General features: G+C 39.3%; 3 protein-coding genes across 4 annotated transcripts; 2 read left to right on the top strand and 1 right to left on the bottom strand.

The window, feature by feature from the left end:
* Nucleotides 1-1602: 1602 nt before the first annotated feature.
* Nucleotides 1603-9324, top strand: LOC115735775 (protein disulfide-isomerase 5-3-like). Its single transcript, XM_030667172.2, has 15 exons — nt 1603-1833; nt 2964-3054; nt 3556-3650; nt 4264-4321; nt 4640-4824; nt 4933-4990; nt 5433-5473; nt 5586-5660; nt 7408-7464; nt 7720-7786; nt 7912-8052; nt 8223-8444; nt 8554-8706; nt 8808-8885; nt 8960-9324. Exons 1-15 carry the CDS (start codon nt 1793-1795, stop codon nt 9035-9037), a joined length of 1440 nt encoding a protein of 479 aa, XP_030523032.1. The 5' UTR covers nt 1603-1792; the 3' UTR covers nt 9038-9324.
* Nucleotides 9325-9584: 260 nt separating this feature from the next.
* LOC115739472 (early nodulin-like protein 1) lies at nt 9585-10940 on the bottom strand. The gene is made up of 2 exons (XM_030672583.2): nt 10407-10940; nt 9585-10282 (listed from the first exon to the last, which is right to left on the bottom strand). Exons 1-2 carry the CDS (start codon nt 10837-10839, stop codon nt 9855-9857), a joined length of 861 nt encoding a protein of 286 aa, XP_030528443.2. The 5' UTR covers nt 10840-10940; the 3' UTR covers nt 9585-9854.
* A 1462-nt stretch (nt 10941-12402) lies between these two features.
* On the top strand, nt 12403-22719 carry LOC115739059 (rab GTPase-activating protein 22-like). 2 transcript variants are annotated; one of them, XM_030671920.2, is made up of 12 exons: nt 12403-12522; nt 13309-13599; nt 14445-14540; nt 15130-15233; nt 16351-16640; nt 17079-17201; nt 18437-18525; nt 18895-19000; nt 19739-19836; nt 20909-21169; nt 21648-21731; nt 22352-22719. In XM_030671920.2, the coding sequence occupies exons 2-12, from the start codon at nt 13489-13491 to the stop codon at nt 22364-22366; spliced, it is 1377 nt and encodes a 458-aa protein (XP_030527780.1). In that variant the 5' UTR covers nt 12403-12522; nt 13309-13488; the 3' UTR covers nt 22367-22719. The 2 variants fall into 2 exon arrangements, with proteins under 2 accessions (XP_030527780.1, XP_048130950.1); XM_048274993.1 differs by lacking the exon at nt 12403-12522 and having other exon boundaries at nt 12853-13599.
* The last annotated feature ends 2636 nt before the right edge of the window (nt 22720-25355 follow it).

The raw sequence follows: 25355 nt of genomic DNA, 5'->3' as shown, positions 1-25355 counted from the left end.
GAGGAGGGGTGAAATAGAGACAAAGGGGAATTCTCTTATCCATCGCTCACCCCCTCTTCGCCACGCTCCATTCGCCTTTACGCCATGCCGAGCTGCCTCTCCGACGGCAACGAGCAACTTCTTGGGCAAGTATTTCAAGTCACAAACAAAGATGAAGCCATTTACAACCTAAGATGTTAATATGAGTTTGCAAGGAGCGACAATTTGGTCTTTCCAATATTTAGTTTTGTTTAAAAGTATGGGAATGATATTTAAAAAAAAAAAAAAGAGGTATGAAAGTAGTCATGAATGAAAATTTATATCATCAACGAGAAAAGTTTTCTCCTTTCTGGATCCGCTTTGCCCCGAATTGTAAACTTCTTCCAGAGAAAGGTTCATGCACAGCAATCTCATCTTTCTTACAGATAGCAATTTCGTAAACAACCCTTCTAGCATAGCAATACGGTTGCCAATTTCATGTCAGGATCATATCTTGCTTTCATATCATCATCTCACGTCGTGTTATGAATCATGACACACACATTACACGAAATTATATGAAGACACTAATGAGGCCATCATTTTGAATGCCTATCGGTTAGATCCGTCAAACGGGTAAATGGGGTATAGTCGAAAATGGTCCGACCCAAATTGACATATTTAATCCGTTTTGTACAAATTTAGGGATCCAAACCCAACCTAAAATATACCCGACCCAACCCGTGTTACTTAAATGCTTCAATATTTAACCCAATCTAGGGAAATTTATTTCTTATAAATTTCCAGAAAATTTATATTGCCAAAATCGTGAGCAAAATTTTTATAAATTTTTTTAAAAAATATGTCAATTTGGGTTGTTGCCTCTCGTCCCCATCGCCGCAACTCCCGGCAATCGTCCCCTCGAGCTTCAACTTGATGAGCGGCCGGAGATAGGCCGCATCAACTCCGATGAAGAGCTTCCGGATGGTACAAGTCAAGAATGATTATATTGATATCCAGCTTTTAGCAAACAATAAATAAGATAGGATATAAAGATATTCAACTTTAAATCCGTAGTTCACTAAACGAGAGATAGAATGCGATCAAACCTTGAATTTTGTATCACATCCTATCTAATCTTATCCCGATTAGAAATTCGGACGACCAAACGCAACCTAAGTCGTGACAACACTTACATCGGATCTCGCTCCATCTCCCGCATGCCCGCATGAGCCAATAATCAAATTGTCATTGGGCATAGCCAAGGCAATTTCATGCCCCTCGCGAAGTCATCCGAGTGCCGTCAACGCCACCGCGGGCTGTAATTCACGGGGCGAAAATCAATTCGTAGGCGTTCATAACCGTTGACAGGCTCATTGTACCGCGGTTAAGTGCCCACGGGGATGCGAGTATGCTTTCACTTCGTTATTAAAGAGCGCTTAATAAGATTTACAAGTGTAATTCGTACAGCGATCGCTATTCCTAAAAAAAAAAAATTGTAAATCGGGGATTTTTTTTTTCCAATTTTCGGAGATTTCGCATATGCTTTTTGAAATTGATTTAATTAAGATATAAATTTGCAAATTGGCTTTGGCTCTCGAAATCGAATTGGAGCCTTGGAGGTCTCCGCTTCTTGTGCTCGCACTAAACTCGACGCAGAGAAGGCAAATGAAAACGCGCACAAAACGCAGTTAGGGGAAAGAGCGTCCATCGTCAACCTGCTGAATGCCAGCACTCCCGAGCAGATCTCTCATGCCTCTCCATTTTCTTCTTCCCTGAGATCTGGAGCTCCTACTCGCGATCCCCAATAAATCTCGAGGCGTGCACCGGAGCCATGATTTCGTCGAGGAACATCAAATCCATCGACTTCTACAGGTCAGATTCGATCGAACTCGCGATCCAGATTTCGGTTCGTGATGTCTTTCTCTCGCGTGCGTGCGTGCGTGCGTGGTGGCTTCCGCGGTCGGAACAGTTTTGTATCTGCAAACCAATAAGCGTGTTAGATGGATCGCTGATTCGATGCCTGTCTTATTTCCTGGAGACAAGCAGTCCGTGGAAAGAATTTTCTAGTTCGAGGGTGTTGCGTGGAACCATTTGTTTCTCGAGTTAATTGCTGTGAAGGAACGAGCTTGAATTGATTGCTAAGAGAGGAGAGTTTAGGTAGTCGCTCGTCAGTGCAGCTGAAATATGAAACTGTTATCAGGTGCACTGTGCACGTGCATTGTGTTTTTAGGATTCGGCTTTGCCTTTTAGTTCTCAAATTCATATCACAAGAAAAGCGGCGTGGTCGATGTTTTTGCGAAAGAGGGAAACGAAAAGAGTTGCGGACTGGAATTGAATCCAACAATCACTGGCTTTGGTGTTTGGGGGAGGACGTGAAATTGGCACTCGCGGTGGTTGTGTTGCCAATGGGGTCTTCTTCATGGATGTTCCATCAAATATCTGTCTTGCATAAGATGGATGGGTTTTTGTCTGTGTCTGCATAATCATGAATCTATGCTAGCTATCGCGGGAGAGAGGTTTTTATCTTCACTTCTGTGCCTTGATGGGAAAGTGATAATTGATTTTCTCCAGAGGTACTGGAAAAGCCAGCTTTTTCAGGAGAAGGTTTAGCATTTAAGGAGAAGATGAGAATACGAGATATCCTTCTAAATTGTTTATCGAAAGAGTTTTTCTCCTGTTTTTTATTGATGAAGAGAATCGGAGTGTCTGGAGGCATGTGTTGACTTTGAGCTGAATGCCCAAGGCGTGAATAAACAGCTGATGCTTGGTCAAAACACCTAGGAAATGGACATGTGGACTCACATGATGTTTCTTGTGACAGCATAAATGATGTCCTTAATGAAAAATCTGACCTTTCTGTTGTTCCCATTCTTTTTAAAGTCTTGGAGTGGGGTTTTGTTTGGTGATCTGAGATAAAAGGATATTCTCGATGCAACAGTTTTGCTCATTTAGTCACTGTGTTTTCTTGGTTAAGCATTCTGATTGTTCACTCTTGGTTACAGGAAAATTCCTCGAGATTTGACCGAGGCATCAATCTCGGGCGCAGGTCTATCCATTATAGCTGCTCTTGCCATGATGTTTTTATTTGGAATGGTATGCACATTGCATCTACTTTGATGGACTTTAGCTGGTTATTTTGGTGGTTGTCGGTTTCTGTTTGACTTTTTGTTCTTTTCTTTCCTTTTCCTATATTGTGTTTTACATTGGCAATGGATCTGTATCCTGTTAATGTCTCTCTCTCTATCTCCCTCCCTCCCTCCCTCCCTCCCTCCCTCCCTCCCTCTCCCTCTCTCTCTCTCTCTCTCTCTCTCTCTCCTGCATAATAGGCAATGGTAGTCAAGCTAATTACTCGGCAATTCTCCCCAACTAGACATCATCTGCAGGAACTGTGCAATTGTTTGTCTATCTGGACCTCTGCATTTTGGGTTGGGGGGTTGAGGAGGGAGAAGATGCCCGTACTTTTGCCTATGACTTTCCTTTGCCAATTCTTATGAACAATGAACCTTGCCACTATTTAGTTTTCCTTTCTTGTATCACTTGGCACTATAAGCTGATCGGTCAGTCCTTTTTACTCTCTGGATGCTCGTTCTGCAGGAATTGAGTAATTATTTGTCTGTCAGCACCTCTACATCCGTTATAGTCGATAAGAGCTCTGACGGGGACTTTTTGCGAATTGACTTTAATATCAGGTAGGTCAGATGGTCTTAACATGATTTTGTCGGGTTTTTATGCAGTCGTATGGTCAACCACTAAATTTATGCACTTGCTGTTGCTGATTTCTTGTTTTTATTTTTATATTTGGTCAACTTGCTGGTTTCTTAATTGAGTACAGCAAATGTGTACGCTAAGCTAGATCATGAAACACTCGATTATCATGCATAACATTGGTACTTGTCGTACTAAATATGTCCCACACTTTACTTTTGTTCTCAATTATGTTGAGCTAGGCAGAAGACATAGTCTTTTTCCTCAGTTGGTCACATCTCTGGTGGCAACATATATGTATCCAAGACTGTCAGAATTTTATTGGCTTATGCCTACGCTTAATCTGCATAGCGTTGAATGAACATAATTTTGATGGCCATTTGGCAAAGGTGCTTCAATAATTACATTGAGCGGTGTATCGGCAGGTTATCTAGTTGACCTGGGCCAATGTGTACACATGTATTGCAGACATGTCCCTGAAGGAATAGCAGAGTTATTTACACTTGATGCAATAAATATACTTTCAGGAGAATTCTGAAAGAGACCTCTGACATACATTGGCATGCAAGTCTTGATCTTTTTCCCCTCTTTTTGCAGCTTTCCTGCACTCTCCTGTGAATTTGCATCGGTTGATGTGAGTGATGTGTTGGGAACAGTAAGTATCCTTCACTTACTTGTCCTTTCCGCAACCTGACGGTGCAATACGTGTCATATTGAGATATATTAATAGCAATTAATTCATGGTTGTTCATAATGAATCTCCTTGAAACGTAAAGTCGTTGAACTTCATGTCTTAAGTTAGAGGATAATGTTGCAAAATTGGATTTATTGAACAATATAACGTGATTCAATGACAAATGAGAAAGGCGGCAAATGTTAATCATTTAAATAAGCAATATGGGTTTTGACTTGGAAAAATATTGCTATACACTGCTCTCTTCAATGTGCCTGACCATAGCATCTTCTTTTGCAGAACAGGTTGAATATAACCAAAACAGTGCGTAAATTTTCTATTGATCGTAATATGAAAGGTACGGGCTCTGAGTTCCACTCTGGTCCAGTTGCACATGCCATTAAGCATGGAGATGAAGCTGATGAGGAATATGCTGAAGGTTCTGTTCCGTTAACTTCTCATAATTTTGAGAGAGTTTCACACCAGTAAGTATTTGAAGCTTGAATGACCAAGTTGGTCATGTTCAGACTCTTTTGGACTTACTCTTTTGTTGAGGTACTCCTTATGTTTCTTTCTGCCCCACCTTGTAACAGGTACCCAATTTTGGTCGTTAATTTTTTTGCTCCTTGGTGTTACTGGAGCAATCGCCTGGTAAGTTTATCATTGGTAAACTTGCTAACTAATTTCTTGACAAATTCTGATGCAGTTGTCTCTTGCATGGGTAACTGTTGCAAATGAACATCATGCATGACATAGGTGGAGAGCATACATGGATATCGAAATTCCTTTTGTCAATCTTATTGATTTTGCGCCTATAGTTGATTGATCAAGCCGTAGCATGCCATGGAGAGAAAGCTATTATTTTTAGATCCAAAAATGACAAGTGTTCTCATCTTCTATCTCTCAAATATAATTATAAATTTATCCAGTTGGTCTAGTAAGATTGCGATTCGTGCTCACCTCTGGGTTTTAAAGATCACTATTCGTCCTTATGCGAAGAACCAATCAGAGAACTTGGCAGGTGTCATTGTTTAATACAAGATAACTGTTACTGAAATCTGATGGACCCTATCATTCTATTTCTCTTTTACAGAAACCATCATGGGAGAGGGCTGCTAAGATAATAAGAGAGAGGTACATCGGCTACAGTTTGTGGTGTTTTTTTCCCCCCTTTTCAGTTATGATCTACTGAATTTGTATGAGAATATGCAAGTTCAATCTCTCAGTTGTTGACAATTGGTTCCAGATATGATCCAGAAATCGATGGACGTATTCTTTCAGGAAAGGTTGATTGCACTGAACAACCAGAATTGTGTCGCAGGTATACTGATAATATCAAGCTATTTAGTGATCATCTGTGTGGAAAATGAATATTATGTTTGATAGTTGAGTGTTAATGCAATTGTTCTTCCTTGCAATCTTAACACTGGAAATGGAGGTGAATGGACTTGAAAATATTAAGGGCCCATTTGGTTTTTGAGAATGTTTTCAGTTTTTAATGGAAAACATTTCCCACATTCATTTTACTATTCTCGTGAAAAGTTTTCTGGTATTGAAACTGGAAATTTCCTTTTGAAATGGAAATTATGGAGATATATTTGTTTGTGCCATTTTAACCAATAGCCCCCGCACAATTCTGTGCCTTTGCTGAAAAATTGGGTTTTCAAAAAATTGATTAACTATACCAATTGCTACAATTTCATATTTTTACCCTTAAATCTTTCACCTTTCCTTTCAATGAACACCTTCACTTTTGAAGCTTTGTGAAAGTGACCACTTCGTAAAGGTTCACTGCTTCAATAGTTAATAAGGGGGGAAAACCAGTAAAAGGAAAAGAGAAAACTTTGCATGGCAGAAGTTTCTGACATCTGTTTGAGCTTCCTCTTCTCCCATCGTTGATTCAGATGGTTGAAGTTACCTTCACTCGACCATCAATCATCTATTGATTGCAGCCCAGCTGTGTATTAAGACAAGGCTGCACTGCACAAACCGGAATAAGAAAAAAAGCTGATTTCTGGCACACAGTGTGACCGTGTCTTCAGAAGAAAAGAAAACTCTGAACAAACAGTTTCCAATTTTGAAGCCCTCAAGTGAAAAACACATTTTCAAATGAAAAATCGCGTTTTTAGATAAAACAGTTTCGAAGGTTGTAACAAGCAAATGATCTTTCTCATTTGAAATGAAAACTCAGAAAATTTTCTTGAAACAAGCTGCCCCAAATGCTTCTAAGGATTCTACTTAGTATGCTTACTGCCCCTTACCTAGCTTTGAAGTCCTTGGCTACACGTCCCTTCTTTCCCCTTTCCCTAAGTATCTGGCATGAGGGGAAAGAAGACCCATTTTGTGAACTAAAAGAAGTATCTGTTGCTGTTAAATGCATTTGTGCTATGTTTAGAAGACACCTGCTAGATGAAAATGGGGAGAATTCCCTCCACACCCTTCTCACGAAAGTTTTAAAATTTTCATTAATTTCCACTTAAGTTTTCATTTCCCCCAATCTCCACCATTTGCCAAACATAGCATTTCTGAGTTTTACAATTGATAGTGCTGTGAGCCAATGAGACAGTTCTTCTATTGTTCCTGTGAAATAGGAAAGTATATAGTCTTCCCATAAGTATTTGAATCCTACTGAGTATGAGCATTCAGGTCTAGCTTGCTGTCTGTTTGTGATATAGGTAAAGCTCCTCTCTTTGGAGTTGAATTTGCAAAGTGATGCAAATATGTTGATATTTGAGCTATAAGAAGAGCTCTTCTGTTGGGGCTCACAGCTGTGTTTTTGGTTCTGCTGGGAACTATGTAGTATTTGTCAATATAAGCATTATCCTGCAAACCGTGGGAATATTTACTACATCTAGTTATTAAGTTGTCTGTGAGTGTCTGGTGACGGTTTTTGAAAATGTGTACAGAATAGTTCTTGTGCGATTAGGGGCAGTTAGTTTTTCAGCTAGCAACATATGATCCTCATATCATTATTGTGGACTCCCTTTTTCCCCATAATATGTTCTTTCTGTTTGTGGCTCCCTTCAATTTCTTGCTTATGGTTAACAGTGTTCCTTTTTCATTTTCAGGAACCACATACAAGGGTATCCATCCATTCGCATTTTCCGTAAGGGAACTGATCTTAGGTAAAACGGCTATTTTTTATCTTATATTCATCTTCGAAATAAATTATTCAATGACTATTGTAGAGTTATTGTTTTGCTGTTACTATGTATTTTCTGCATGTATGCAGATGTCTGTGATTAGACCTGTCCTATCATTTTTATTGCACTAAGTGCTTTAGGTGTGCATGACTGAATGAGTGCTTGTATTCACTTCTTCTCATGACTTTTATAGTCCCATACATCGGACATCAACGTGCAAGTTTGCTTTGATCACAGGGAGGACCATGGACACCATGAACATGAGTCATATTATGGAAATCGAGATACAGAGAGCCTGGTTAAGGTTCGAGCATTCTTTTAGTAGGAACTTAAATTCTTATATCAAATCTCAGACACGTAGTTTGCCTTGAGAATAGTACGTGTATATTGAGGCATCATAATCGTATGTGGAACTTACATATGCTGCAGATGATGGAAGAGCTGGTTGCGCCAATTCCTGTGGAGTCTGAAAAGCATGTTTCATCTACTGATAATTCAACAGATAACATAAAAAGACCAGCTCCTTCATCGGGAGGCTGTAGAATTGAAGGATTTGTGCGGGTAAAGAAGGTAAAGCTAATAGCGCACTTAGTAGAGTCATTGTGTTGGAGTCTTGTATGATGACTGGCTTCCTTGGTATCTAGGCATCTGGATCATGTATACCTCACTGATTTTGAATGTTTGGTCTGTTGGCTTGCCCTTACGTGACAATTATATTACCTCAATCTTTTTCCTTACAGGTCCCTGGCAGCCTTATCATCTCAGCTCATTCAGGAGCCCATTCTTTTGATACATCGGAAATGAACATGTCACATGTCATATCACATCTGTCATTTGGTAGGAAGATTTCCCCTAGAGTGATGAGTGATGCAAAGAGGTTGATACCTCATCTTGGTGGAAGCCATGACAGACTGAATGGCCGAGCATTTATTAATCAGCGTGATATAGGTGCAAATGTTACTGTAAGTTCAATATGTTATCTGCGATTCATACCATCCGCCCGCGTGATGTCAAACTGAGAGGTGCCTGGACATGGAGATCCTCCTTTTGAATTTCTTATCCCTTTTGCAGATAGAACATTATCTTCAAATAGTCAAGACAGAGGTGATAACTAGAGGGTCCCACAAATTAGTTGAGGAGTACGAGTATACAGCCCACAGCAGCTTGGTGCAGAGTCTGCACATACCTGTCGCGAAATTCCATTTCGAGCTCTCTCCCATGCAGGTTAAAACAACTATAAGGAATACTTTTGTGGGATTTCGGTTTCTAGATTTTCTCCTCTTTTCTCTTTATCCATTTAACTTACATCTTGTTCCTATTTTTAGGTTTTAATCACGGAAAACTCGAAGTCCTTTTCGCATTTTATCACCAATGTTTGTGCAATAATTGGAGGTGTTTTCACGGTGGGTACTTCACTTCATGGTTTGTTTATGCTTAGTCTATTAGTGTTAATCTTCTTTATTTGTGTGATTCGCAGGTTGCTGGTATTTTGGACTCAATTCTTTACAACACATTTAGATTGATGAAAAAAGTGGAGTTAGGCAAAAATATCTGACTGAAGTGTCTGACGTTGTTTAAGCAGATACTTGCAATTTTTACCAATCCAGGTTTAGCTGTATCTTTTGCTGTAAAAGAAAACTGCTTGTTGCATGTATGAATGGTTATTGCAGTTGCTAGTGTATTGTAGGAGAATCTGAAGAAAGACTGGTAGCGTCAAAGAAGCACAGATTACTCATTTACGTGACTTCTAAAGAAAATACTTGAGATGATTTAACTCGCATGTTGTCCATTCGTTGTTCTAGAAGTGATTTTCGTATGGGAGGATTGCTACTTTTTGGCTTCCTCCCGCTTTTTGTATGTTTACTCATTCAATACAAGCTGTGGTCCTGGAGAAACCTAGTATCGGTTTTGGATGTATTGGCAAGTGATCAATTGTGCCTGTTCGTCGTGAAATAAAGTGCAATCTCGACACAGTTGTGAGGTGAATGTGCTCTGTTAGGTAGGTTAACCCAGCCAAATTGTCTCTGGTTTTATGCCATGAAGGCTTCTATCTTTTACTGGATAGCAATGACATGTAGGAGAAACATTTGAAAGTACAAACCTTGCCAGAAGCCCATGGGATTTATTTATGTTCCACATCTACATTGTTCTCATACGGTGAAAACACAACTTACACACTTGTGATATGTAAACCAATACAAATTCCTCAAATAACAAATGTCGGATGCCGCTCCACCTTGCCCAGATGAAGTAGCTGAGCTTGAAGTGAGAAAAATCACAGAGAAGAAACTGGGGTGATAAAAAGAGCAAAAGAAGGCAACTCAGATGGACACTGCAAATTCAACCCATTATCGTAATTCCCAATCCTCCGCCTAGAATGTCAGAAGTAGAGATGAAGCAACAAATGCTCCAATAGAGCCAGTGAAACCGACAAACACTGAAGCAGCACCGCTCTTCTTTGTTTGGCTGGCGGGAGCCGGAGCCATACCAGCCGGTGAAGGAGGAGACTCCTCACCAGAAGGAGCCGGGGACGGGGCAGTGCCATTATTTCCCGATGGGGGCGGTGAAACTGTGCTGCTGGTCTTGTTGCTCCTGTCAGCCATCACAACCACCTCCAGCTTCTCATTCTTGTGGCAGTTGTCTTTGTTTCCGCTTATGAAGTAAAATGGTCCTGAATGGTTGAACTTGAACACCGTGTGGCCATCGACATATTTTTCCATAGGCGACCCGTCATTGCAATTGTTGTAGTCGTCGTGGTTCACGTATAGCACTGAGTCTTGGCCGGGCGGGTAGACAAACACTGCAATAAAGGATTAGTGGAGAGAACCGACAAGTCAAGAAGAATTCCCGATCATATGTGCCTTTCTCACATGACATACATTGCGTTAGACATTGCACTAGTACGATAAAACGCATTGACATACCTAGAGAGTCTCCAATTTGGAAACGGCTTCTTTCTGCCCACCGATTCAAGGCTTTTGCACTGGAATTAGCAGGGACAGTCCAACCCTGGGCATCTCCAACGGTAAACTCGTATTCTTCGCTCCGTCGCGCCAGCATCGTCACCCAGAGCAAGACCACCATCACTCGAAAAACTCTCTTCATTTGGCGATCTAATCTCAACAGAGGAATTGCCATCGAAGAAGTAGAACAGACGAGCAACTCAGCAAGGAAAAGTCCGAATTCTCTCTTCCGTTTGGGCTTGGCATGTGATCTGAGTTCGACGAAGAGTGGGGTTTTTGTAGGCCAGTGGCTGCATGAACTTTGCAAGCTGTGGAGGTGACGCTTTTGTTGCTTTGCCATGTTCTGTGGTTTTCTTTTGGATTTCTTAGCCACTGGTGCAAAGTATATGTGCATTCCCGCATGAAAGGAGTAAACAGATTGTTCCTCCAGCTTCTTTCTGGGTCTCTCTCACTTTCATTAAACATTGCCCTGCAGGTTTATTCTTTGCTTTAACATTGCACAGAATATTCAAACCTTGTGCTGCGGGTTTAGATCAGTTACGTCTGAGCTGCATACACGGCCTTTTTTTAGGCAAAATCGGAAAACCCGTTTGATCTCTGCAGTCGTCACTGTGGTCGTCGTTAGTTATCGTATCGAGCTTAGGCTTTCTTGTACGTGGTGAGAAATCAATAAACGATGGCAAACTCTTTGAAATTCTTGATTCATTTTGACTTATATTAGTAGATTGCTGGGAGCATACATTGGATCCTTAATAAGCTTTTGAGGTCAAAAACTTTGTGAGTTCTGTTGTTTTCACCTTCTGCCTCGACTCTTCCGTTAATCATTTTGGAGCATGGAAAGGGAGCTCAAGATTGTGGCCAAAAAACGAACAAGGACGGCAAGCTTTAACGGGGAAAAATTACCAAAAAATGTCCTTTAACCTAGTAATGACATACTCGCAAAACGCTTCGACCATTATCAGTTTATTCTCTCGGATCCTTCTTTGATATGTTTCATTCTCTTTCTATATCATCTACTGCTTGGCACAGAGAAGGTGTGATTAAGTCAATTTAGAGATCTCATCTTGGCGCACGCTTTCTCTGATCCGCTTCCTTTCTCTTAGGTGATGTCCAGGGTAGCAAAAGTACATTACTTTACCAAACGTGTAGATAAATGAAGCTTACTCATGAAAATGGTGGGTATTCTTTGTTGGCCTATTTAGCGTAGGACTCACAAGTAATTTGGGGTTCCCTCTGATAACGGGTTTGAAACCCTCCGGTTCATCATCGGCCTTGGAAGGCCTTTGTAACTATGTGACGTAGGTTTAACCGTGTTATGGTGTAAGATAATCGCGACTATACTTTCACTAGTACTATGGTGAAGCGGCGATGATAGGCTTTCTCGGAATATGCACGTAGTTACGACACAAACCGAACATTGTGTAATGGGTAAGGGTGGCCATCGAGCCGGGCCAGCCCAGGCCCGACTTTTCTCTTAATTAGAAAATTCTATGTTGTAAAAGAAACCATTAAGAATTCAAATTGATTTTTCTTTTTCAAATTTTAAAGTCAATAAAAAGTATTGAGGGAAAATAATGAAAAAAACACTCATTCCACTAAAGATGAATGGAAGACAAATAAGACCTTCAAAGTATCCCTAATAACGGCTGCACAAAAGTTACATCTCACAAAAGAATATCTAATAAATTCACTACTTTCGACGCAATTTCCATGACCATGATTTAGATAATGAAGTGGCGTATGGCTGAGTACATGTTCGGATACATGTTCATCAGCATATCACCTTATTGCGATGATCGGAATCGACGCGTAAACGTCGTTGTTGCAAAGCTCACTGAAAGGTGAGGTCCGGATTGAAACGTCCACAAGAAGTTAAGGTGTCAATTGTTTCGACGGCGCATAGTTGAGCTTCCTTCTAATTGAATCAATGTTTGGGGGTCTCATCATTGAAGATTGAAGCTGGCAAATGGGGGGTCAGATGAGATGAAAAAGACAAAAAGGTGTTCATCGAGGGAGGGACATCTCGCAGACAGCTTTCCCTCTTGGACCGGGCCAAAGCTGTTGCCGGGGGTATCTTGTGCGTTGCAGCTTCGTCTCTTGGTCTTATACGCTCTCTCTCTCTCTCTCTCTCTATAGCAGAGTCTCACCCCCGTTTTTATGAGTTGTTCTTCCTGAGATTTGAACAGGAAAAAGGGTTCTGAAAATACGTAGGTAGAAGAGGAACAGTCGAGGACGCATCCATTCAAGAAACTTATAACCGAGAAGGGTCAAGAAAATTATGAAAAGAAAATGGATTTACGCCAAAAGTAACTTCATTTCTAGGCACAATGCGAATCAAAGTACAGCAATTTCCAGGCCTTTCCTATTTTGGATCCGAGAGAGAGAGAGAGAGAGAGAGAGAGAGAGAGAGAGAGATGAAGCAGTGATGGAGGTGGTGGAAAAATTAAGGAAGATGAGGAGGAGGAGGAACCAACCAAAGCCATAAATTTTCTTTTGGTCCGGAAACTGAAACCAAATCCATGAATGAAGGGGAGTTAAATTTAGACAAGCGGGCGGGTTTTAAGTAGCGCATTAACCGGCTTGCGTTCCTGCGTTGTGAGATTGTCATAACAAACACCAACCCAACAAAAAATATATATATTAATTAGTAATTCCCAACTCCCAACCGCCGCCGCCGCCCGCCGCCGCCGCCTCGCACACCTGTTGACAGGACATCTCCGACGCCACCGCATTGTCCTTTCAGCAACTCCGACATCCACCTAATCTACAGCCTTTTCGCGCAACTGAACCATAAGAAGAAAGACACAAGAAATTTTAAAAAATAAAAATAAAAGAAGAAGCATTATTTTTTTTGTTTTCCCAGGATTTGCTTCGGTCGGTTTGTTGTGCGCCCAACTGGTTGCCGGACTTGGTCTCGCCGTCGCATTGCGTGTTCTGGCTCTTCTCATTCGCCGTTTCAGGAGAAGGATCCATCGTTCTAGCTGCTCGTCGTGGCCGTTCGACACTTGCGCTTGATCGCGCCTCTGCATTGTGAAAAGATTGCATGGAGTTTCGTGTTCCGGCGATCTGGAGAGACCCTGGGGCTCCAGCCGATTCTTTCTACGAGGTCCGGGCGGAATGCACCGACGTTCCCAAGACGCGCTTCAGGATCAAGGTTCGCATCGTTCTTTTCTTTTGTTTCATTCTCCAGACGTTTATGTGGTTTTTGTCGAGGATTAGTGCATCTTTAATGTTGAAAATTTCTCGCAATGTGCTTTTTTGTGGTGACGATTTGTGTTGCTGTTTGATGGAAGAGCGTGAGAGAATGATGGCGTGATTTAGGAAACGCTGGTGTGAATTAGAAAATGCTGAATCTTGACCCCCACACAGCATTATTATTTACATTGTTGAGATTGGATTGGATGAAGGTCTAGAATAGAAGAGAAGTACTTGAAATGCAGAACTTTGAGTTGCGCTTATTGCATTGTTCGTGAGGTTTTAAGAAAGTGGGTGCCGGTTCAATGGTTTCTCTTGCTCCTCGCGACGGCTCTGTTACTCGTATTTCTTTTTGTCAAATTATAATTGTTGCTCTGTGTGTGTGTATGAGAGAGAGAGACAGAGACAGAGACAGAGAGAGAGACAGAGACAGAGGCAGAGACAGAGACAGAGACAGAGAGCTTTCTAGGTGTTGCAAGCTTTTAGCTATCAGAAGTGTACGCATTACCTTTCTTGCTTTGAGTGACTACCATTCAAAGTCTTGTGAGTGAAAGTCCGTTTAGTAGGCCTTCATATTGCTGATTGTTCTGTAAAATTTGTTGTACTTTAAAAAGAGATTTCCCTCTCAAAACAGTAGCAAACTGTAATGACACTGCTTCCATGAGAAAAAGAGGTTTACAATCTATGAAGTTCCATATGCTCCTAAGCCCCAGAATAAGACTATGACCTGAAATGGTTGTTCTGTGCCTTTTCCACTGCTCATATCAAAGTGGCTAATGCTTTCTGCTTTTCATGCTCATTTAGGCTGGGAAAACTTTGAGCGCAAGAAAATGGCATGCCGCATTTTCTCCAGAAGGATACCTGGATATAGGCAAGACTTTGAGCCGAATTCAACATGGGGTAAGCATAATCTTATGAGTCTGAGCTTCAGGAGAATGATTTGAGCAAATTGCTTTTTCCAAAGGAAGCAAGAATTTTGATAAACTAACATTTGAAACCTTAGCCTCCTGATGGAGCATTTTCTTGAACTTTTTGATCGAGCTGCTATATATGAGGAGAACATGTTCCCAATTAATTTTGCATATGATGGTTGCATCATGCTATTCCTTTTTCCCTTCTGAAACCGCTTCTCGAGGCTGCTTTCTAGATGTGCATATAAGGATGTTAATTTTTCTTGCATGTCGCCAACCATGAATGAGATCCACGATTGCAATAGATTGTAGAAAGCAGAACTTCAAAGATTTTGGTGCATGGTCTGTTATATTTTCCTTTGTTCTTGTCTACTTTATGGGAAAATGCTTTGTCCTTGTACCTTGCTCAAAATATAGAAGGGACATCTATTCATATTTTATGTTATTTTGTGCCTTTGGTTTATCTTTCCTTACCAGCCTTCTAGATACCTTGGTCGCTCTACTTTCCTACTTGACCTTTTGTTGCTTCTCTTAATAACATTAGTTGTGCTCCTCTACTTGTTATATATAAATATTAGGGTATTCATCCATCAATTAGAGGAGAAGTATGGGAATTTCTACTTGGGTGTTATGATCCAAAGAGCACATTCGATGAACGTGAACAGATACGGCAACGTCGAAGGTATCCTATTATAGCTGCTTAACTGGAGCTATGAATTTTCATCATCATAACTTAGTGTTCCATTGACCTCCCTGTTGACTTGGAGGGGAAAATCCCTGTCACATCCCTGGTCTTGAAGTAGGTTCTTTCCTGCCTGTATGTGTCCTCGTTTTTAATAGTCAGAAATGCAGCTTTTCAAATTGGAAGTGGACACTTTTGTTACCTGTTGTGGTCGTCAGCTTATAATCCACTGATGCTGGCAGATTTTACTGTCGTGGCGTGCATCCACATTTCGCTGATTCCTCTGTCCATGCTCCATGGATGTGAATTAATATTCCCTACTTCCTGACCATCATGCTATTATAATTTCATTCTCAAGCATTTTTTTCCCTTTATTTCTTTTTTATTTTTAAGGTCATCGTGGACATGGATAGAATGGGAATTCTCTTCTCTACTGGTAAAGCAAGCTCTGCTAAGTACAATACTAACTGAATCGCAATTCCTCTGTGCATTATATTTGTATTGTTTTCATCAACTCAAAATGATGTTAAATGCAGGGTGCCTTTAGTTCCAAGATTGGTTCACGTATCTAGGATTACCTTTTAGAAATCCTTGTCTTTACTCTTGAGATGCTTGTATTTGTCTGAATAAATTCGTATTGGCTATTATTTCATTATGAGGAGTTATGGTCCATTGGACTTGATGGTCTCTCTCCAAAAACTTGCTTGTTGTGCATTTCTGAGCAAAGAAAGTACAAGTCCTCTTATCATGGCATAGTAAGCATTCCATTGATAAGTAGGGGCCACGAAGCCACCTGTATTACCATATCAAAGGCCAAGTCAATTATGTGATGCTTTTCTCTCAATTTTGATCTATTTCTTAACCATATTTATCAGGATGAATGCTATATATCGCTAATAAAGGAGAAAATGATCGGGTAATAAAGATATTTCTTCTTGTTACTTATGATGAGTGTTTCAGAACAGAGCACGAACTTGTATATCCCTTGCAGCACACTTATGGTTATTTAATTAGCTTGGTCATTGCTTAAGTCAACTGCATCTGTTTCGGGTTTTAGTTATTAACCTATCTTTTTCCCATGACATCGTCAACCACATATCTTTCTTCATGTTTTCAGGGATGAATATGCAAGGTGGAAGGAAGAGTGCCGCCAAATGTTCCCTCTTGTTGGAAGTGGTAGGTTTATAACCGCGCCTATAATTACTGAGGACGGTAAGGCAATCTTGGATCCTATCGTACTCCTCCAAACAAACCAACATGGAGCAGTTTTGACTCCTCAAAATACTTCTCATGCCGCAACTGGCATAGCGACGAACGGAACTGCGCTGGAAACAGTACAAGAATCCTCAAGCCATGTAATTTCGGACAAAAAAGAAATCCAATGGAAGCTCACATTACATCAGATAGGTTAGTTGGAATCTAAATGCACCATGTCTCCATTTACTTATGTATGAATGGACCATGAAGATTGTTCTCAACTGGGTGCTCTTCTATTGTTCCCATCCCCCTTCCAGTGGTAATTCCTTATTGTTGAATTAAAATGGGTGTATAGTGTCACAACATACGAGCAAGTGGGTATGCTTCCTGCGGATGAAGGATTTCTCACTTAAATCTACCCTGAAGTGCAATTATGTATGTTTCACCATGCTTTTCCTTGTTCTTTCTGATTGGGAGAAAGCCTGATCCTTAGACCCTCAGCATTAAACTTTGATGTTTTACGCATTAACAGTTCCATTCCATTTGTTCTCATTTTCTAAATTAAACTTCTACAGTAAAATTTTACGATATACTGTACCTTATTTTTCCAACTGTTTGATTCCATGTTCTATATGAAATTTCCTCTAGGTCTCGATGTTGTTCGAACAGACAGGCCGTTGGTGTTCTACGAAAAGCAAGAAAACTTGTCAAAACTTTGGGACATTCTAGCAGTTTATGCCTGGATAGACAAAGATGTTGGCTACTGTCAAGGTGACTCCTTCGTTGAACTTTCATTTATCTTGACAGGACATGATATAGTGATTGTGGCTATTTAGTAAAATGGCTGCATGCACTAAGCTTTGTCCAGTTTTGCATTGAGCAATCAATTTGCCAGTGTTGCACTCATCATCAGGGATATGTTCCTCATTTTATGAAGCATGTTCTGCTCATCGTTAAATACCTTGGTTGTTGTGCACTATGTTTGCATGTTCATTTGGCCCAATTCCTTCCATACAACGAAACACCAGTACTTCTAAACGTTCTTATATTCGATACAAGGAAATACCAGTACTTCTTAAAGTTCTAATATCAGTATGAGCATATGCATGAGTAAATAGTTTTCCAAATACGATTTTCTTCAAGAATGAACTTTGTCTAGCATCCCCTAATATTGACTGGTCTTATGCTATTTGCTTTCAGTCTCTATAGGGATAGTGGCTCTTGTGCCATAAGAATAATGTTGTTCTGAACAATAGTTTTGAACTTAAATTATTTTCTTTTTATTCCCGTTTTTCCCATATATCTGTAAATTAGTTAAAAATTATTTCAAAGGAAATTCTAAAGAAAACAATTTTCAGCCCTTCTAGTGTTAGGCTGTGCAATGCTCTTGTAATAACATCATCATGATGACTCGCGAATTTGGGATCAGCCAAAGTTTGCGGTGCATGGAGAAGTGGCTGTGGAGATGAAGCATAATGTAGTTTGTTCTCCTAGCTTTACTATGCTGACAGATCTCTATGTGAACTGGAAGATTAAGGATTTACTGTGGCTGATCATGAAGAGCATAAACAAATCATTATTCTTGGCACTGCAATCCAACAATCGTCTTCCCTGAAGTTTCTGCTAATTGTCATCCATCGATTTTCTGATTGATACATCATACGTGTTCTTTCACCTGCATCGGGGAACACTAACCTCTAGGAAATAGATAACACAAAGTTAGTCCTCTTAGGTGCTCTTGGTTTACATATGTCCATTTGAACAAAATTACAGAAATTTCAATTCTTGAACAGTAAAAACGAGTACTTCCTTGAAAGCTGCTGCATTTCTCTCTCACCGTGAATATCAAGAAGTCTGCAGAGGATTCTTGACATGGGAAAATATAGATAGTTGTACATATTTTGGTTTGAGTCCTTAGTTTCCTGACCTCCTGCTGCATCGTGGATGATGTTAATTTCCTTGTCCGCAATTAACTGAAGCTTGAGGATGATGGGTGACAATAACAGGAATGAGTGATCTTTGCTCCCCAATGATAATGCTTCTTGACGATGAAGCTGATGCATTTTGGTGCTTCGAACGGTTAATGCGCAGATTGGTACGTAATTTACATGTTTATGAGCATCCACATTTATAGTTATGTCCTTGGGCAAATGCCTGGGGATAATTCATTATGCTGTAATACCAACATTTACATGTTTGGGAATGCATACCCATTTTCTGCAGGACTGTGCCTGTACATTTGCATCTGCTCTCTTTGAGCATATCATTTCATGCCACCCCACCCCCCCTCGAAAATAAATGGAGATTGTTCAATATTGGGACTTGCTATGCAGCTGAAATACAGCTGCTTTAAGTTTTCTTTAGGATAAAATACAAATGCTGTTTTTTAAATCGATTTTTCGCATTCTCTTCATGATCCTAAGATCAGTAATTTTTACGCGTATTCTTCTTCGCGATTTTTAAGCGAGGAAATTTCAGATGCACCGAGAGCTCTGTTGGGGTGGAGGCACAACTTACTAACTTGGCTGCTATTACTCAAGTTATCGATCCGAAACTTCATCAGCATATAGGTATTACTTAATTAAGTTCTCATATTACTCACAATTAAGAATTTGTGTTAGTTAGGCAATATGGTTCAATGTGAAAGGTTTTGGCCTATCATGGGTCCTATTTAAGAGAGACGAGACATGCGGTCTGCGTACTGATTTGTGTCTCAGATGTTGGCTTTGACTGGACTTATCTACTAGTTAGCAGGCAATTTGCTTTCCTAATCATGTTAACTTCCCAATTCTACCAATTCTATGAATGTCCTAACCTTCCCCATTGAGAAGAGCCAAGCCTCTGCTTATCTATTAGAATCCCCTGGTTACTCCCAACACAGGTTTATATATAGAGCAAATGCTTCTTGGGGCTCTAGCCTCTTGGGGTACGTACATAGAGAATGAGGGCATGTGCAGAGCTTCCACTTTGCACATTCCATAGACAGTTCTGCATAGCCTTTCCTCAAAACCAAATATGCTGTTTGATAAAATGGATCATGTGTCTATTCAGAAAACCACCCTAACAATACTGTTGATTGCCAAAGAGGTGATTGTGACTGATCTGACAGGTTTAAGTTATCCCTCTATTCTTACGACAATCCTTTAAAGTACTGTAATTCTTTATTCATTCTTGCATCCCTGATCCATCTTATGTTCAATCTTGAAATTATGTTAGCTGAGACAGTGCAATGCATTCTTGTATATTCTTGGGTACCTTAAATGTCATTATTTGAAACTTAAGAAGCCTGTTTTCTTGATGGTGCACAGAAACACTGGGTGGAGGAGACTATCTTTTTGCTTTCCGAATGATTATGGTTTTGTTCCGTCGAGAATTTTCATTTGGTGACTCTTTGTATCTTTGGGAGGTACCTTTTGATTTCACATGCCTCTCTTTTATCTATATTGTCTACTGAATGTGCCTTTGCTAGTCCTCATTACTGACTTATTGACTATTATGGACCACTTAGGCCAAGTCTGTTTGACTGAGATGCATCAAGTTGTTGGTGCCCAAGACATCATATGACTTGTAAACCAATACTATTGACCAACAGATACATTGAGGGTTTGCTTATGATATGACCTAACTGCTGCTTGCCTTTAATGTTGAGGCAATTCATCCCAATTTTCCTTGTTTTAGACATTACTTTTACAGGTATATTATTCAGACTTATGATTAGGGGAAACTGCTCTGCATAGTATAACTGACTTTACAACCATTATTGTCGTATAAGCTTGACTTTGCTTTCTGTCAGCATCCTCATGCCATTAAAGCAGTAAGAATCCGTTAATATGTTCCTTTGTAAATGAACTTTTACAAGCCTCTAATAAGTTGGTAATTCATTTCCTTGGCCATCTAGGCAACGATGCCAGTTTCTGCGGCTAAGCACCATTAAGTTGCAAATTCTCATGTGTGCTGGTCCGAGAATCAGATAAGAATGTCCAACCATAGTATTTTTGCTTAATGTCTGGTCTAACTGGCTTTGCTCTTCAACATGTGCTTCATACTTGTTTGGTTAGATGCCAGTAAGTTTCTTTAAAGTTTGGCAAGAGGGGGGATTTATAGGCAGCTGGAATTGAGTGTAACATATTGTGATGATACATGTCAAATTCTCCTGGGGAAATTGGTGTAATTTTTTTCCCTGAATTTACTTGTAGATGCTGACTGGTGTCGAAGTACTAGCTTATGAATTCTGTTACACCTTTGAACGGGCTTGTAACTTGCACGACATTGGTATCTTCGTGTGTCCTTTTTTTCCTCCGCACTCGCTCTCTTTGGCTATCTTTACAAGTAGGAGTGACCCATGATATATCAAGTTCTCTTCCACCCCGTTTGTCCAACCGTTTTTTGTTATAGAAATTTTTAGATTATTTTTCATCCTTTTCATTTTATATTTCATTATCATTAATGTATAAAAGAATTGGTCACTTATATTACAGATGATGTGGGCCTTGGAATATGACCCAGACTTGTTCTCTATGTATGAAGAGCCCGATTTAGCTGGTGAAAAAGCTGACGGGTGTAAAGGAAAAGCCAAGTCAATACGACAGTGTGGGAAGTTCGAGAGAGAAAATATGAGAAATGGAGCAAAGAACTCTGATGCCCCTCTTCCCATCTCGATTTTCCTTGTTGCCAGTGTCTTGAAGGACAAGAGTGCAGTGCTCTTGCAAGAAGCTCGTGGCCTGGATGATGTCGTTAAGGTCAGCTTAATAAAGTTGAGACCCTTATTGGAGTTTTGATTTTGCTGTTATCTATTTAGAAATTTAGACAAGCATAATAATTCAGGGTGGGAAACTGAAAATGTTTCACTGGATCACTATACAGTACACCTAGCTGTCACAATATTAGCTTTAGGACTCGCTACAAGATGATTAGATTTTTCTTTCTTTGAGAAGATGATACACGGACTTGTACCTTTAGGGATTTTGTTTCAAGTGAGAGAATCACTTGATGGTAACCTCTAGTTTGATCAGGGAAACCACAGGCAGAGTTTGGTTTTTTGGGGTTGATAGGGGAAAAAATCCAAGATGTGGATGATTTGTAAATTAGGACAAGAGTTTCCTCTCTCTTATATGATGCAATGCACATGACGTGTTAAAATAACTAGCTTCATATGTCGTCCAGATGAATGATTATCCTCTATAGATCTCTTCATTAATCGATTTTATCCCTCTCCAGATTCTAAATGATATGACTGGAAATCTGGATGCAAAAAAGGCCTGCAGTGGGGCTATGAAACTTCACAAGAAGTACTTAAGAAAGGTATCATCTTGTCATTCTTTCTATATGTAACTGTCTGGTATTGCCTGCTCAGCTTCTCTCTTATTACATTGCTGCCTTTGATCTGACATGGAGTTGACATAGCCTAGAAGTTTAACTCGTTACATATGAATCAGAGTTTCTTCATGGTTAAATACAGTTCAGCAGTCCATTTTCCCATGATGTTTTTTTCCATTTCAACGAATGGTCCTGTTAAACAAAATGATATTGTTACGGAACAGTGTAGTTGAAATAGTTGAGTTGCCTACTCTGCTTAATTTGATGATATTCCAGCTGAAGATTATACTTTGAACTAAAATTGTTTACCCAAATTTGTCCTTGTAAATTTGACCAATATAATCCTTTCAATTATCTTAAGCGGTTTTCTGTGGTCCCTGTGATTTCAAGTTTTCTTTTCCTCCGAAGAGAAGAACACAGCATGAGAGTTGTGACAAACTAGTTTAGAAAGGATCAATCTAAAATGCCATTGTAGTTTAAAACCAAGCACGACGAGAGCGTCTTTTAGCAAGGAAAAGGAGAAACATTGAGATGGCGATCCACATATCAGCTGTTGAATAGCTTTCGATGCTACTTCATACAACTCCTGTATCATTTTTCTGCAGGCTAAGAAGACATAGCCAAAACTGAAGCATCCTTGAGATTTGATGGAAAAAAAGGAGGAACTGTTCATGATGTGCATCGATTTTTGGTGGAGAATTTATGTTTCGATGCTTCTTGATTCTGGCTCGGACGTGATATATCTGTGGATTCACGTGTCACGGTCAGCTTATGATTCCGGAGTTGTACAAATATCGTGTATATCTCTGTATTTCTAAAAGAAAGACTAACAAAAGACAACTGCTTACTCAAACTGATACCTATTTTGTATATCAGTTCCTCAAATAATCCATATCTCCTTTGGAGCAATCTCTAATAAAAACAGTTCCCAAATGTGTTTTTTCTTCCAAAAGTAATTTAGGACAAAAGTGGTCATTATGATTTTTTTTCTCCTCTTTAGTTGATTACCTTTGAATACTAGAATTGTCGTATCGGCAACCATGTTACAGTAATTGAGGGTGTTAATGACAAAAAGCCTTGATCGTACAAATTACATGAACTAAAGCATTTGATTAACAAAATTTCAGAAATGGAAGACTTAATTGCACAGAGGACATAAATTAAGAGACCGAAAACAAAATTATGCCATTAAAAAACTACACAATACAAATCAATGCTAAAGCGCATTAGTATTTCTATTAGTGGGAAAAGTTTTTTCGTTCTAATTGATGCAAATAATAGCGCAACGGGAGCTTTTTTAGCCGGCTTTAAGTGAGGCTGTTTTCTCAAAAAGTTCCTCAACGTGGATGTTGACTCAATAAGGCCCCGAAGTGACGCACTTAATCTCGAATAAAGCCCTAAGCTCACTGGCCAGCACTCATGTGCTTATTCCGGTGGCAACATCAGAGGCAGTATTGCTGAATGTTCTTATTTTCACCAATTTAAAGAAGCCGATTTTTCGTTTTTTTTTTTTGGAATGAAAATTGTATTCGTTGCTCCAAAAGATACATGGCAAGTACATGCGCTTCAAAGCATAACAAAGTCTAGAATACTGCAAAATTAAGTCAAATCCAGGAAACAAGGAGGATTAACAGAGCACCATCAGAGTTAAGCATGTACTTGTTCCACTAAAACAGATCTGTCGAGCAAAATAATCGGCGACCGATCACCAAATCTCGTATCTTTATCAATAATGAGCAACCTACTAGGAATTGCTTCTCCAGTAACAACAGCATTGCCAGTTGGTAGTGCGGCTAGGTTCGACTTTCAAAATTACCAAAAAGGTCATACGTCATTTGTACGAATGTCAATTCGATCTTAAACCTTTCAATTTATCCAATTTAGTCATAAACATTTTGCAATTCGCCAATGTAGTCTTCCGACCAATTTTGGCTTGCGATTGCTGACGTGAATGACAATTGTTCTACGTAGCACAATTGGTGTCGACATGGACATTTTTTTATTTTTAATTAGTTTGAATTTTATATAATTTTTTTGAAAAAATTTCCCCTTCTTTTTCTTTTCTTTCTTTTTTCCTTTTTTTCCTTCTTCCATGGCTAGTCACTGTGGAAACTAGCTGTAGGCGAGGGCCAACGAGGGTAGCGAGTAGATGTGACATCTTGTTTTCCCGCCTAATTAATTAAAGGTAATAACCATATTAGAGTCAAATTACATGACTTAGAATTAGCTATTGCTATGTAATTATTAAGTACATGTAATGCGAGCTTAATTTCTCAAGTGAGAAATAATAGGTAACCATTGTATGAAGGGGACACCCTAAAATGTTATTTAGCCAATTAAGTATGGCTATGGTATAAATTAGATATTGATTTTTACAGAGTCAATTATATTAAGAAGCTAATCAAAGAACTATAGTATAAATGTAACTCCTAAGTAAAATGATCAAGAGCATAATACATGATATTAGAATCAAGCGGGTATTCTAATAATTAGAGCATGTCATGTGATTAATTATATGATAATGAAGTTAATAATATTAGGCTAATCGAAAATGCTAAGTAATTATAAAGAAAACTATAGTCTAAATTAAGGTCTAATGTGCATAATGTACATACTTAAGACAATGGGGGCAAATAGACATTTCACCCTCCAAATATGGCCGGCCACCTATAGGAGTTGTGCCAAATTTACTTAAGTGAAACTCATGATTTCACCCCAAGGTAGTGTTATTCACACCATCCATGATAACCAATCGGATTCTATGACAAATCGTGACTCACACTCAAGCATTTCTTCTCCCTTTTCACCCCATGGCCGAACACCCCCTCCTCCCTCATTCTGATTTTTCAAAAGTTTACACACTACCAAATTGCTTTCAAGAGATTGCAAAGGAGTTAGGTTGATCTCATTAAGAGCTAGGGTTTGTTTTGCATTTTGAGACAAGTTCAACATCTTTTTATTCCATTCTTGTGGTTTAATGTTGCTAGATTATGATTTATTTGAAGTATGATCTTCAGTGTTTACTATTTTCATACCACTTTTTGTGAACTCCAAATGTCCGAGATCAAAACATGAAAGATGATGCTAACATCTTAATTTATATCATATATTTAATTGAGAATTTTTGAAGTTCGATTGGTTGGCAAAATGACCTTGCTTGTACACAGTTTTAGTCTATGGTAAACCTGAGTCTATTATGGCCTTTGGTCTTTACTATTTTCATATCATCTACTGTGAGTTTTCAAATGACTAAAACCAAAACATGAAATCGATTCTAGCACTCTAAAATACAACATATATTAAATTGAGAATTTTCTAAGCATGTATAGTCAGCCTTTTCATTTTACACTTTCACAAGTCTGCATGTGCCATTACGAGTCCAATTTGATCTTTGATACTAATTTATTTTATATCGATTTCTATGGACACGTATTGCCTTAGCACAAAATATGAAAGTTGAAGAATTTTTTAACATTTTATCTTTGGGTTACAACCATTCCTTTAGCCGACCTTATTCTGTTTCTGGGACTGAAATTTGGTATTATTCCCACGAATTATTGTGACTTATACAAAAGATCTAAACTTCATTCTAGCCACGAAATTTGTAGA

Source organism: Rhodamnia argentea, chromosome 2, assembly GCF_020921035.1.
Source record: "Rhodamnia argentea isolate NSW1041297 chromosome 2, ASM2092103v1, whole genome shotgun sequence".
Classification (NCBI taxonomy): domain Eukaryota; kingdom Viridiplantae; phylum Streptophyta; class Magnoliopsida; order Myrtales; family Myrtaceae; genus Rhodamnia; species Rhodamnia argentea.
This window is presented reverse-complemented; position numbering and strand designations above follow the sequence as displayed.